We start from the raw sequence: 14455 nt of genomic DNA, 5'->3' as shown, positions 1-14455 counted from the left end.
TCAGCTGAACCCCGAGCAAGGCTATCGACGCCTCCGATGGCTTGCTCTGCTCAGGTGATTGAAGCTGCGGAGCTATCAAAGTGTACAACTGGGATGGGCTCATCGTCTTTTGATGCTCTGTGGGCCTCTCTGAAGGTTGTCGTTGTAGCGGCAGTCGCTGATGTGCACTAACTCTCACCGCAATCGAAGGCCACTCAACTCTGGGTGGCGAACTGGTGAGCAATGGACGAGGGCTTGGGAGCTGCTGGGCTCCGACTGGAGGTGCTTGAGGGTTCCTTGGCTTGTGACGATGTCTTGGAGGCCGTGGCACTGCTGTTGAATAGCTTCTGGAGGCGGTCGCTGACGGCGAGGCTCGCATCGCTGCGCAAGTCGGGCAGGGACCTGGCGCCGACCTCGTTTGTACTTGTTGATGACAGGAGTGAGATGATCGTTGGCCATGCTCGGGTCTGGTGGGCTGCGCGCAAGCCAGCGGGTGCATCGGGACTTGCCGGGCTGGCGTCGTTGGTTGCGGACGGCAGCGAAGTGTACGTAGAGTCGGTCATCATTGCGCCATCGCTGCGTGGGCTCGGAGTCGGCAAGGCGCTGATGGCCGGCGTGGAGCAGGCTGTGGCGGAGATGTTTCCGTCAGTGACGACTTGGTGGCTCAACACCAAGGACCAGGCGTTGTTCTACGCCTCGATTGGGTTCGTGGAGACCTTTGATTCTGTCGAGCACGGATCGAGTGTGGTTGTTGCCGCTGATGGTGAGACTGCTGCCATCCACGAGGCCGAGGCCGAGGCCGAGCACGAGCCAAGTAGCGAGCTGCAACAGGCACTACCACCTCTGCCGCTCCCGCCTGCACCGTCTGCACCACCACCACCACCACCGCCACCCGCTCTGCCGCGGCCGTCTGCTGGCCTGCGCCGCTCGACACCGGATCTCCCGCTTATCTGGATGATGAAGCACACCAGCTGATCGAGGCCGGCGTGTTGGCGCCCGGCAGCCAGCACGTGCTCTGCAACAACAGATTCGAGACTGTCGCACGCGAGTGAGCAGTCTGACAAAGCCAACAACGACCAATGTCGATGGCTGCGGTTGGCACCGACCAAGCCATACACTCACTCTTCCGCACCATCTGACACCTGCTGTTGCCGCGACTGCTACGAGTCGCTAACACTCGCGGCCGGCTGATCGGAGCGATGCGGCTGACCCCCTACTTCGCTAAGAGCTCCGATGGCGTCGACAGAGTGGGCTCCGATGGAGCGGGAGCCCACCCGCCCACCCGCCCACCCCTTTGATGACGACGCGCGACGACGACGACGGGCGCCATCTGGGTGCCCGATTCTTGCCTTGATCTCGTGTGTACGCGAGATCGAGCCATCGAACGGCGCTTACGTACACGCAGCTGACCGTGCCAATTGGCACGATGTGCTGGCAAAGATGGTCAGCACAGTAAATGCTAGGAAGTATCAAGCCGTCGAGCCAGCGGAGCGAGCGCTCGGCCGGCAACCGAGAGTGTGGTGCATCCAATCGACTCTTCTGCCCTCAAATGGATACCTCGAAATGGAAGGCGAACGATGGACAGAGCGAAGCTGTGGCACCCTGGGCCAACCATTAAAAAGACCAACACATAATGGTACACTGGTTGGATGCCACCGTAACGGACAGAAAGAGACGCACAAATCGGTGACGAAGCGTGTCAGACAGAGGAGCCAGTCATTGTCACAGCTCTCTCCAAGCAAGGACTAGGGAAGAGAACAGAACCAGGACACGTCATGTCCGGTCATGAACAGGGAAGAGGCAGGGGCCGCAGAGGCGGCGGTGGTGGTGGTAGCGGCGGCGGCGGCGGCGGACGTAACCGCGGTCGCGGTCGTGGTCGCGGTCGTGGTCGCGGTCGTGGTCGCGGTCGTGGTCGTGGTGGTCGTAGCGGTCGCGGTGGTCGTGGGGGTCGTAGTGGTGGCGGTGGCGGTGGCTCGGGCGGTGGCGCAGGTCGGTCGTCTGGGAAGAAGAACTGGCGGCAGAAGGCAGCCGAGCTGTGTGGCGATGACGACGCGCCGGTGTTTGCGGCGACAGAGCCTGGACGTGGCCGCAAGGGCAAGGGCAAGGGCAATGGCAAGGGTGACGCGAGCTTGGGCAAGTCCAAGGGCGAGGGATCGGCAGTGGCCGAGAGTGTCCAGGCCAAGGCTAGGGCCGAGGCTGAGCGGAACAAGGGCCGCCGGGCAAACAACAACGGCTCTGGGCGCAAGCGGAGGAAGAAGGTGTACAAGACACATCTGTCGCCGGCCGAGGTCGATGCTGGCCTCGCCGACGGCTCGCTGACCATCGGAGAGTTTCGCGTCAATGCGCATAACCCGACCGAGGGCTACGCCACGTCCAAGGACTACGATCAGGACGTGTTTGTCGACGGGATGACGCCCCGGAACCGGGCGTTCCACGGCGACACGGTGGCGCTGCGTGTCAAGCCCGAGTCGCAGTGGAAGAGCTTTGCCGCCGCTGAGCCGGGCTCGCGTAACGACGGGCGTGAGCCGCAACCAACCGGCTCGGTGGTGGCGATCCTGGATGACTCCCGGCGGCCAGCGACGCTGATCGGGATGTTCAAGCCGTCGCGGCGCGATGGTCGCGTCACACCTGACGATCGTGCGGTCCTCTTCCAGCCGCTCGACAAGAAGCAGCCGCGGCTGCTGGTTCCCATCGCGTCCAAGCAGGCGCGCAAGGTGCTTCCTAACGACTTTCTGGAGAACTTTGACGAGTACACCGGGACCATGTTCCAGGTCAACTTTGACTCGTGGTCCGAAGACTCGCGCTACGGCTATGGGCGAGTGGTGGCCAAGCTCGGCAAGCTCGGCTCGGTCGCCAACGAGGAGCGGGCCATCCTTCTCGCCAACTCGGTCAAGGACGAGCCGTTTACCGGCCGGGTCCTCCGCGAGCTCGACGCATTTGCCGCCGAGGTCGAGGCTGCGGCGGCGTCGGACGCGCCCGACGGCTCCAGCGCGTCGTCACCGGCTGCCGGCCTCGGCGCAGGCTCGACTCGCTGGCCAATCCCAGCGGAGGAGCTGGCGAAGCGACGCGACTTTCGCGGGCATCGGGTGGTCTCGATTGATCCGCTCACTGCGCGCGATCTCGACGACGCGCTCTCGGTTGAGGTCATCGACGACGAGCACGTCGAGATCGGTGTGCACATTGCGGACGTGACGTACTTTGTGCGCGAGGGCACGCCGCTCGATGACGAGGCTGCGGAGCGGTCGACCTCGGTCTACCTCGTCTCGCGGGTCATTCCTATGCTCCCGCGGATGCTGTGCGAGCAGCTGTGCTCGCTGCAGCCGGGCGTTGAGCGGCTCACCTTTTCCGCGGTTTTCAAGATGAACCTCAAGACCGGCGCGGTTGTCGACCGTTGGTTCGGCCGCTCGGTCATCAAGTCGTGCGCGCAGATGGCGTACGAGCACGCACAAATGCTGATCGACGGCGACGAGCTGCCTGTGCCCGAGGACGGCGGCCCGGTGCTGTTCAACGGTGTCTCCGCCGCCGACGTCGCCGCCGACGTCCTCGTCCTCCGCGACCTCTCGCGGAAGCTCCGCGCCCGCCGGTTTGCCTCGGGCGCGCTCTCGCTCCACAACCCGAAGCTGGCGTTCAAGCTCAACGAGGACATGACCGAGCCCATCGGATGGCACATCTACGAGATCCGGGAGTCAAACAAGCTCATCGAGGAGTTTATGCTCCTTGCCAACCGCGAGGTCGCCAAGTTCATCCACAGCGCCTTTCCCGAGACTGCGCTGCTCAGGCTGCACCCGCCGCCGCAGGAGCGCAAGATGACCGAGGTCATCGACACGCTTGCGGCCGCCGGCTACACCATCGACGCGTCGTCGTCGGGCTCGCTCCATGCCTCGCTGCAGCGGATTGGCGAGGGGACGACCCAGCGCGACCGTGACGTGTACGCGGTGGTCATGGACCTGCTCGCCTCGCCCATGCAGTCGGCGCAGTACTTTTGCACTGCCGACCACGACGAGAACGAGTTCCGTCACTACGCGCTCGCCTTTGATCACTACACCCACTTTACCTCGCCCATCCGCCGGTACCCGGACTGCGTGGTGCACCGGCTGCTTGCGGCGGCTCTGGGCGAGAACCAGCCGGGCCTCGCGCCCGCCCGCGACGCCAAGGCCGTGACGGCCATCGCCGACCACGCCAACGAGAAAAAGTACAACGCCAAGCAGGCGTCGACAGCATCGGGCCTCTCGTACCTCTGCGTCTTTCTCGCCAACCAGCCCATCCGCAACATGCGGACGCTGGTCTCAGGCGTCGGCTCGTCGTCGTTCACCCTCCTCGCGCCGGGCCTCTCGCACGACGACCGGGTCTACATCGCTGACCTCGCCATCCACCCCGATGCCACCACCTACGACGAGGACGAGAAGGTGCTCACGCTTCACTGGCGCGACGGCGGCGTCTCGCGCATCGCCATGTTTGAGCCAGTCATGGTCGACGTCGTTGTCAACACTCGCCGCATGCCTCACGTCCCCGCTTTGTCCCGCGCTCGCCGCTCGACTCTGGCGCCGTTGCCGCCTCGCTCTCTGCCACCGAGCTTGACGATCTCGACGCCGCCGTCGCGGACGACGACACTGCCACCGCCGACGCCAGCACTGACGCGCCTCTAGGCGCTTCCTCGAACGACGACGAGGGGAATGACTCGGAGTCGTAGCTCGCACCACACTAGCTAAGTCCATAAAGTTATTGATGTCCTCTCCCTTGGCCAAGCCACAGCCACGGTCTTTGTCGCCAGCAATTTTTGTCCCACCCCCCACCCCCCACCCCCCATCCCCCTCACCCACTATTCCTTTCACCCTCCTCGCCAACAGGTCGCCCAACCACGGGTATCGTTGCCACACGTCTCTACGCTGCGGAACGCCTCGCCCACCATGTCCACGTTTTCGTCCAACATGGTGACCCGTATGGAGAACGACGACCACGACCTGCGGTACATGGCTGTGTCTGACCTCAAGCGCGAGCTGGAAAGCGATGGCTTTCCCTGCAGGCCTTCCGACGCCAGTCACCTCGTCAATGGCACTGTCCGTCTTCTCGGCGACTCGTCGCGTGATGTCCGCGCCCTTGCTGTGGATGTCTTCCCGCTTCTGGTCAAGGTCTATGGAACCAATGCTGTCCGATCGCTCATTCCCGCCCTCACCTCCAACATGCTCTCGGAGAAGGAAGAGCTTCGTGATGTCTCGGCCATGGGCCTCTCGGTCATTGTCACCGAGCTGGCTATCGACTCGCCGGATGCAACGCTTGTATGTGAGCTGGCCATCGGCCCACTGGTCCAAGGCCTCCGCTCCAGCAACTCGGACGTCAACATCCGTGCGCTGGAAGTCACCTCGGCCGTCCTCGCCAAGTTTTGCGCCCGCGTCGTCGACGCCCACAAAGTTCTGCTCGACGCCCTGCTGAGCCTCACGGATGCGACGCGGGAGACGGTGCGGAAGCATACCGTGACCTCGATTGGCTATCTGACTGCCTCGCTCTCGCCTGACCTCTTCTCGCACCTCTTCGACTACCTCGTCGACACGCTCGCGGACAACGGCGCCTCGGGCACCAAGCGGAAGACGCTGGTGGCCTGTCTCGCGGCCGTGACTGACACTGTCGGCCCGCGGGTTGCCCAGCGACTTGGTGACATCATCCAGCTCTCGAAGCGCCTTGTCGTCGACCCGGTTGGTCGCGACCACGACATGCTCGCCGTCGAAGTCACTGACGCGGTCATCCGGCTCTACACTGCACTGGTCCGCCGCTGCCCGGCCGCCGTCGCCATCCACCTCGACACGATCATTGAGGCGTGCGTGGCGTTCATCGCGTTTGACCCCAACTACCAGGACGATGACGACGACGATGAGAATCCGTCGGACGAGGACTCTGACTATGACGAGTACGACGAGTACGACGACGATGACATGTCCGACGACGAGGACATCTCGTGGAAGGTCCGCAAGGCGTCGGCCAAGTGCCTCGCCGCCATGGTTGAGACCCGGCCTTCGATGCTCCCGCACTTTTACTCGGTCATCTGTCCAGTTCTTGTCAAGCGGTTCAAGGAACGGCAGGACGCAGTCAAGGCCGATGTCTTTGCCGCCTTTGTCACACTTGTCAAGACGACCGCCAACGTCTCGCAGCGCGGCGCTTCGTCATCGGACTCGGCCTCGCTCAGTCTCCTTGTCGCTGCGCTCCCGGCGGTGGCCAAGTCGCTCGCACCGCAGCTGACCAAGTCGCCGCGCGCCCGCGAGGCCGCTGTCGCGGTGGTTCTCCAGCTTGCCACCGTCCTGCCCAACGAGCTCGAGTCGACGCTCCCGCTCTTTGTCCCGCGCCTCGTCAAGGTCCTCAATGAGGCCGACGCCGACGCCAACGCGCTCCGGGTCGACGTCTGCACCGTCCTCCGCTCGCTCCTCGCGAACGCAGGTCCAACCGCCTTTGTTCCGTTCCGCGCCCATCTCATTGCCGCCATCCTCCCGCTCCTCTCCGACTCGAACTTCAAGATCATCTCGGGTGGGCTGCAGGTTCTCGAGCTGCTCGTTGCAGTCCTCGCCGCTGACCCGCCGGCCGCCGACAACCTCGAGGCTGTGCTCGACGGCACCATTGCAGCGCTCAAGGGCGAGTCGGACCGTCACGTCAAGACACACGGGCTTGCCGCGCTGGGCGCCACCGTCGCTGCCGCCGCGCACACGCTCGGCAGCTCGCGGGTGGGCGACGCGCTGCCGCTCTTTGTGGCGTCTGTCCAGAACGCGCTGCTTGACGTCCGCGTCGCCGCCGTCTCGGCTCTCGGCACCGTGTTCAGTGCCCCGGCGGCTGCCGGCGTCTTTGACGTCAGCGCTGCGGCCTCGGTCCTCCAAGACGAGCTTACCGGCTTCCTCCGCAAGTCGGACCGTGCGCTCGTGGCAGCTGCACTCACCACCACCAAGGCCATGGTTGCCTTTGCGCCGGCGACCTTTAACGACTCGACGGTCGTCGCGCTCGGCACCGAGGCCGCTGCGCTTGTCTCCGAGGCCGATCTCGGCCTCGCCACCCTTGCTGCCGACCTGCTGGTGGCTCTGGTCGACGGCGCTTCTGCGCAAGTCGCGGCGCAGCTGTATCGCCTTGTCTCCCAGCCCGTTATGGCGCTCCTCTCGACCGCGGTGGTCCAGGGTGCCTCGCTGCAGGTCCTGGTCCAGCTCCTAGAGGCGGCGGTGGCCAAGTCTGCAGTAGGCGTTGATGCTGTTGTCGATGCTCTTGTCGCGTGCGGGACCGACGGTGACTCGCCGCTCCCGCGGCAGGCATACACCTCGCTGGCGACTGCCATCGCCGGTGTCCTCAACGCTGCGGCCGCCATCGAGAGTCACCTCGCGCAGTTTGCTACTGTTGCTGGTGACGGGAATGGGAGTGAGGCCTCGCGTGTCCTTGCGCTCTACGTCCTCGGCCAGATTGGCGTCCGCCACTCGACCGCTTCGGCCAAGGATGAGCTCGCACGCGCAGCCATGAGCGTCTTTGACGCCGAGTCGGAGCGGATCAAGGCTGCTGGCGCGTACGCGCTCGGGAAGCTCGCAGTCTCGGCGCCGGACGCGTATCTCCCGCGCATGTTTGAGGTCATGGACGGCGCGAGTGGACAGACCCAGTTCCTTGTCCTCACCGCCTTTAAGGAGTTTGTCGACACGGCGCTTAAGATCCCTTCAAGCAACGCGCTCGCTGGTGTCAAGACAAGCCTCTGGCCAGTTCTCGTGGCCTCGGCGGCGTCGGACGAGGTTGGAACCCGTAACGTGGCCTCCGAGTGCCTCGGCCTTCTGGTTGCATCGAATATGGCCGACATGGCGCCGGCGCTGGCCGAGCTTGTCGCCTCGGAGCAGGCGCATGTCCGTGGCGGCGCGGTCTCGGCCCTCAAGTCGGTGCTCGCAGCATCGGGCGCCGACGCCGCGCTTGCGCCGTTTCTCCCGACCTTCTTTGCGCTCATCGCCGACCCGTCTGTCGAAGTCCGCCGGCTGGCGGTCAAGACCTTCACGTTCTTTATCAACCGCGCCCCGGCGCTGGTCTGCGACCTCGTCCCGGACCTCCTCCCGCAGCTTTACGACGAGCTGCCGGTCAAGAAGGAGCTTATCCGCGAGCTCAAGCTCGGCATCATGACCGTTAAGGTCGACGACGCCGAGCTCAACCGCAAGGCCGCGCTCGAGTGCTTCCACGTTCTTGTCCTCGTCGCGCTCGACAAGATCAACGTCCACGAGCTGGTGCCCAAGCTCATGGCCGGGTTTGGCGACCGGCTCACCGACAACGCCATCCTCTGCCACACCATTCTCACCGAGCTCGCCAGCCTCGTCCCTGCAGCGCTCCTCGAAGTGGTCGATGCTCTCATCAAGGCCTTTACCAAGACCCTCAAGGACCGCCCGTGGAGCAAGGCCGCCAAGGACGTCGACGCCTTTGCCGCCCTCATCAACGCCACTCTCCGCACCATCCACACACTCCACCCGCTCGCCCTCGCCGCGGACTCGTCCGGCAAGTGGCGCGCATTTGAGGCCTCGGTCGCCGCCGGCAAGTGGGCCTCGCAGTACGCCGTGGTCTGCGGCCGCGAGGTCGAGGCACCTGCCGGTGCCAGTGGCTGAGTCTGACAAGCATGGCTCGATGATAAAGTCTTCTTCAATAGACTGCTGTGCGAGCGACGTCAGGACACCGGCTGCGAGAGGCTGCCCTGAGGAAGACCGCCGCCGTCGCCGTGCCGATGGACGAGGACGTGGCGCTCGAGCCAGGCGCCGAATCGGTTGAGGAACGAATCCATGGCAAAATCGTCGCGAGGCGGTGATGGCGACGCGGCATCGTCTCCACTGTCGTTGCCTTTGCGTGACGCGGTGGCGTTGAGGAGGGGGAACGAAGTGCCCCAGCCGAGGAGGTCGCGGGTGGTGGCGACGACGGCGGCAACCTCGCGCTCGTCGAGGACGTACTCGGGAACCACAAACGAGATGACAAGCGCGTCGGGGAAGAGCGCAACCTCGGCCTGTGACTGCGCCACCACTCGCTTGACCGAATCGAGGAGAAGGAGCGGCGAGGCTCGGAGCCAATCGACGACAAGGCTCAGCAGCCGCGAGGAGTAGGCAAGGACGAGAAAGTCATGGATTTCGGTCCGGAACTGGCGGACGACGGCCGCTACCGGACCGAGACCGGCATCAAACTCGGCGACACCGTCCGACGGCCGGATCTCGATGCTCGCGCCGGCGAGGCCGTCATCACCAAGCGCAAGTGCAGTCGGGTCCAGGCTCACATCGATCACAAACGGCTCGGTGTGGACCGGCTCGTGTGCAGTGCCGTCGCCATCACCGGAGAGAAGAGTAAAGTCGGCGTGCAGACAGAGGCAGATGCCATGGTCACTGTCAAAGACGACCGATGGCGGCGATGTGACTGCCACTGCAAGGTGGAACGGTGTGTCCGGCGGCGCGTCGGAAGCGTAGTGTGCAAAGAGCTCTGGGTCGGCGAGCGAGTCGGGCAGGTCAGAGGCAGCGACGTCGAGCGCGAAAAAGCCGGCGTGCCAGCCAGCGAGCAGAACCGAGGTGACCATGGCCGGCGAGAGGGCGACGACCGCGTCGTGGAGATTCGACATCGAGAGCGCGGCATCCATCGGCCGCGGCGGCGGGATGTCCGCGTAGTGCTCGGGTGGGACGTTGGGACCGTACGTCCGCACCAGGCCGCGATGGCCGGTGCAGAGCATCGACGACGCAGCCTCGCGCTTGAGAGGCGGTGCGCGAACAAGCGAGTAGTCTGCAGTGAGGACCGAGGCCGAGCCGGCGAGCGGGATGTGAGTTCCAGGCTTGCCCTCGAGGAAGACCCGGGTGAGCTCGGAGATGAGCGCAGCCTCGATCGGGACCGAGTCGAGCGCCTTGGAGATGGACGACTTGATGTAGCCGGAGAACTGCGAGAGGACAAAGCCGGAAAAGCCCCAGTTGTCCTTGGAAGCGAGGACCTCGCCCTTGTCGTCGGTGAGCTCGAGGCCAAAGTCGACGTCGAGCTTGCCAATGCGGAGCGCAAACGAGGCCGGCGGCGCCATGACAGCCACCAGATCCTCGGTGAGGAGTTCTCCGTCGTCCGAGCCGTCGTCGGCCTCAGCGGCGCGCGAGAGAACGTCGTCAGCGGTCTCGACAACATTAAGCTCGAGACTGCCGCCGACGTCCGAGATCGAGACGGTGACACCGACGTTGGTGTACGAGAGGAACTGTGTGAGGCGGACAACCGAGAAGGCGGCCTCGAGCTCGATGGCAATACCCGCCAGCGCCACGCCGACCTTGTTGTGCAGAGCGTCCATGGCGACCCGCGGCGCCGGGAACGAGATGGAGCGGACGGCAAAGTGCGAGAACTGAAGCTGCACATCGCCCGACTCGGCCAGGTACTCCTGGAAAGCTGACGAGGTGAGGTAGGCCGAGGCGAGCGACTCGACGAGGTCAGTGTGCTCGATGGTCGACGCTACCGAGGCAAGCGCGTTGGTGAGGCCCTGCCATGAGATGGCAAAGACCGCGCCCGGGTTGGTCCAGTGCGACGGAAGCGAGGCGCGGGCGGCGGGCGGGAGCGCGGCCATGAGCTTGGAGGCGCGGGCGGCGCGGCGCTGCTCCTCGACCCAGAACTTGCGCGCAACCCGCGCGACGCGCGACATCGACTTGGCATGCTGGGCCAGGTTGAGCTTGACCCGCGATTCACCAAAGTGCGAGATGACGCGCAGAGTGAGCGACTCGTACGAGCCGAGCTTGACGGCGGCCTCGAGCGAGGCGGCGGCGGCGGCTTCCGACGATGAGCCGGGACGGGTAGAGGCCTTGTCTCCCATAGACGCCGCCACCTCGGCGGATCTTCCTCCTGACTCGCTGGCCGACAGTCCACTGCCGTCCGACGTCGCGGCAGTCTCCTCCTTTCCGTACACGGCCGGAAGCCAGCGGAGCCGGAACCGGAGCTCGGTGTCGGTAAGAAAGACTGGCTCGTAGTCAAAGTCGTCGCCGCGGAACTTGAGGCGCGAGACAAAGAGGAGCGAGCGGCCAAAGAGGATGACCTCGATGGAGGCGGTCCGCGAGTCAAAGACGGCGTGCGACGACGAGATGACCGGCGCCCACGAGGTGGTGAGGTGGATGAGCGGCGCGCTGCCGCTCGGCTCACTCCCACTGCCGGCACCTGCGCCCCCACCCGACGCAGTGTCGGAGGTGGGGCGCGGGCCTGGGCTCGGCGACGGGGTGCCGAGGTCCGAGACAAGTTCCGAAGCCAGGTCGACAGCGAGATCGGCCGAGTTGGAGACGTCGACAACGTCGGAGACCTCGGCGTAGGAAACCGGCTCGTCGCGGGTCTCGACCGAGAGAGCGAGGCCGTCGTCGCCAAAGCCGCCGTAGCGTTCCGAGTAAGAGGCGAGCGAGTGGAGCGGGAAGGAGAGTAGGTCTGGCGTTGCGGACGGCGGCGGGCCGAGGCCCTCCCAGTTCTGAAAGTAGTAGTACAACTTGTGCTGGTCAAGGTTGTAGGTGGAGAGGCCCTCGGGTGGCATGTCGAGCCAGCGCTTGACGACAGCTGGATCGGAGGCGACGGTGACGGTAAAGTCAGCGCCGTCGTAGCGGGCGGTGCCCTCGTGGGCAGCGGGGTGCTCGATCATGTACGAAATGCCAAAGGGGGTAAAGTCAAAGAAGACGTCTGTGGAGCGGGCAGCGATGTAGTGTGTGAGGACGTCGACGGCGACCGACGACGGCGAGGTCATGAGCGCGTTGAGAGCGTCCGACTCTGAGGCGGCGGCGGGAGACGGCGGTTCGTCGGCCGACGGCGACGATGCGGCACGTTCTTGCGCCAGCTGACGGAGTTTGGCAACGGTGGCGTCCTTGGCGTGGCGGATGAGGTTCTGGGCAATGATGCGCGGCGAGGCCGAGGAGAAGCACGCGACCGAGTCGCCGTGGTTGACGATCGCGTGAATGCGGGTGTGGACGCCGAGGGCATGGACGTAGGCGGCGAGCGCGGTGTCGCCCACAAGCGGCTGGCCGACAGTGACGACGTGGATGCGGCGGAGCTCGTCGGGCGTGATGGAGCACTCGACAATGAGCCGAAGAAAGACAATGACGGCGACAGCACCGCCAAGCGAGTGGCCGCAGAGGACGAGGGCACCGCGACGGGCGGCGGCGGTGGTGGATGGCGGGCGGAGGAACTCGAGGAGTGGCAGGAGCGGAATGGCGTAGGCGCGCTGGGCAAAGCCGGCGTGGATGCGGCCGTTGAGGGCATCGTGGGCAAGGACATTAAAGTCGATGGCGGCGTCTGCAAGCGAGTAGGTGCCCATGAAAGAGACATAGAGGTCAACTGCGGTGGCCTCCGGTCTTCTGCGGGTGGCGTAAAAGTACTTTTGCTCCGAGTGGCGGTTGGTGTACTGCACCTTGGTAAAGGCCTCGCGGTGAAGAAAGGCGTCTGTGTCCGAGTCAAAGTAGACGGCGCACGAGGCGTCGAGGCCAAGGGTTAGGATCTCGTAGAGACGAGCATCGCCGTCGAGCGCATCGAGCATGGAGGAGTAGGTGGCAGGCTCCGGGTGTATGGCGGGCGCGTCGAGGGCGGGCGAGGGCGCGCTACCGGGTGTCCCGTTGACGACGATGATCGGAAGGGCCGGGGCCGGGAGCGGCGAAGGTGACGGGGCGGCTTCCGACGATGCGAGGCGCTTGAGGATGTCGGGGGGAAGGCCCAGACGCGGGCGTTCTGGGCCATGTTCTCAAAGTAGGAGGAGGCCTGTGAGGTGAACTGGATCTGCATGTGGACGTATCCAGTAAGCGCGGCTTCGGACGAGACGCGCGAGTCGGGCGGGCGGAGCTGGAACCAGTTGTCGACGACGGCGCCGTCGAGAAAGGTGAGGACCGGGAGGCGGGCCGAGCCGAGGAAGACGTCCTTGCGAAGGGTGCGGCGGTTGTAGAGCTTGACGGTGATGATGCGGCCCATGGCGTCGGCAATGCCGACATTGAGCTGGGCGTTGCGCGACCAGGCCGGGGCGCCGTCGGGAGCCTTGCGGGCCTCTGTGGTCGTTTTCTCGGTGCCGACGCGAAGGACGGCGTAGGCCGACGACGGCGACTTGCCGGTCGACGGGTCGACGAGCTGCATGGCCTCGAGGACGCGGACCTGGAGCATGCCTGCGGCTGGGATCTGGACGGCGAGAGCGGAGAGGGCGTCAGCGGCAAAGCGAGCAACTGATGGGATGTCCGAGGTGGAGAGCGAGGCGAGGAGGCGGGTGCCGCCGTGCTCGGCAAAGAGGACCTTGACGTAGGGGTGGAAAACGTGCAGAGCTTGACGAGGCCCGAAGTGGCGAGCTCGACAAGTTCAGTGGGCGCGGTGGCGAGGACCGGGCCGAGGGCCTCGATGAGGCCGGCACAGAGGAGCTCGGCTTTGTTGTGCTCGGAGGAGAGGAGCTTGGAGAGGACGTTGATGGCGGACTCGACAAGGGCCGAAACATCAGAGCGGAGAAGATCGAGGTAGCGCGGGGCGGCGCCGGCGCGGATGACATCGTAGGTGTTCGGCTCGTGGGTGAGGAGAAGGTCAGCAAAAGCGGAGCGGAAGAGCGGAAGAGCGGTCTGGCCACAGAGGCGGAAAAAATGATGGAGCGAGCCCTTGACGTCGAGGCCCGAGTCGGCGGAGAGGGTGAAGTTGAGCGCCGAGATGGTGTGAAGGCGGACGAGCGAGTCAAACTGTGGCGGGAGGTGTGCGACTGCGGTGTCGAGGAGGTTGAGCGTCTCAAGCTTGCGGAGGCGGGCACAGACCGGAGCAGGGAGCCATGAGACAGCGGTGGTGGAGAGGTCGAGGTTGCGGAGGGACGAGACGGCAAAGCGGAAGGAGAGGGCGGGCAGAGCCTTGAGCTTGGGGTTGTTCGCCAGCGAGAGCGAGGTGAGCGAGCCGTGGTGGGCCAGAAAGGTACCAGAGATCTTCTTCAACCCGTTTGCAGCGAGGTCCAGGATGCGCAGAGAGTGGGGGATGAGCGGGCCGGAAGCCGAGATGGCGTTGATGGCGTTGCCGGAGAGATTGAGCGATGTGAGGGAGGAGACGGATGAGAGGTCTGGAAAAGCGGTGAGCTTGTTACCAGCAAGCGAGAGAGTCTGCAGCGCGGAACAAGAGCAAAGAACCGAAGCCGAGACCGAGTCTATGACGTTGTGCGCCATGTCGAGGTAGAGCAGGTTCGAGAGGAGGCCAAGATCAGGAGGAAGCGATGAGAAGGCATTGTGGGCGAGGATGAGGACTTTGAGATCAGACATAGAAGAGAGAGCAATGGGTAGACGATTCCATGGTTGCGGTGGTGAAGCACTTGCCCGCTTCCGATCTTCTTTGCTCAGCGCGAGTGTCTTGGTCTTTGTGGATGTCACCACCAGCTGCTCCCATGTGTCGGTGTAGGTCGGCAGGGCGTCATAGACGGCCTCTTCAAAGGTGGCAAAGGTAGCATAGACGCTGGCCTCTGCGTTGTTGGCAGACACAAGCTGGAGGTATGTCGCCCCGTCAGAGTCCATAGGGGGGGTGGGGGGGA

The 14455-nt window shown here is 64.8% G+C and overlaps 3 protein-coding genes across 3 annotated transcripts; 2 read left to right on the top strand and 1 right to left on the bottom strand.

The window, feature by feature from the left end:
- Positions 1-222: 222 nt before the first annotated feature.
- On the top strand, positions 223-4625 carry AMSG_11793 (uncharacterized protein; the record flags this gene model as incomplete). Its single annotated transcript, XM_013903657.1, has 2 exons — positions 223-793; positions 1969-4625. 2 exons carry the CDS (start codon positions 223-225, stop codon positions 4623-4625), a joined length of 3228 nt encoding a protein of 1075 aa, XP_013759111.1.
- Positions 4626-4855: 230 nt separating this feature from the next.
- On the top strand, positions 4856-8570 carry AMSG_04139 (Cullin-associated NEDD8-dissociated protein 2; the record flags this gene model as incomplete). The annotated part of the gene is made up of 1 exon (XM_013903475.1): positions 4856-8570. Exon 1 carries the CDS (start codon positions 4887-4889, stop codon positions 8568-8570), a length of 3684 nt encoding a protein of 1227 aa, XP_013758929.1. The 5' UTR covers positions 4856-4886.
- Positions 8571-8629: 59 nt separating this feature from the next.
- AMSG_04138 (uncharacterized protein) lies at positions 8630-14438 on the bottom strand (the record flags this gene model as incomplete). The annotated part of the gene is made up of 3 exons (XM_013903474.1): positions 8630-12613; positions 12643-13200; positions 13236-14438. 3 exons carry the CDS (start codon positions 14436-14438, stop codon positions 8630-8632), a joined length of 5745 nt encoding a protein of 1914 aa, XP_013758928.1.
- Positions 14439-14455: the final 17 nt, after the last annotated feature.

The sequence above is a fragment of the Thecamonas trahens genome, assembly GCF_000142905.1.
Source record: "Thecamonas trahens ATCC 50062 unplaced genomic scaffold supercont1.17, whole genome shotgun sequence".
In the NCBI taxonomy this organism is placed as follows: domain Eukaryota; order Apusomonadida; family Apusomonadidae; genus Thecamonas; species Thecamonas trahens.
This window is presented reverse-complemented; position numbering and strand designations above follow the sequence as displayed.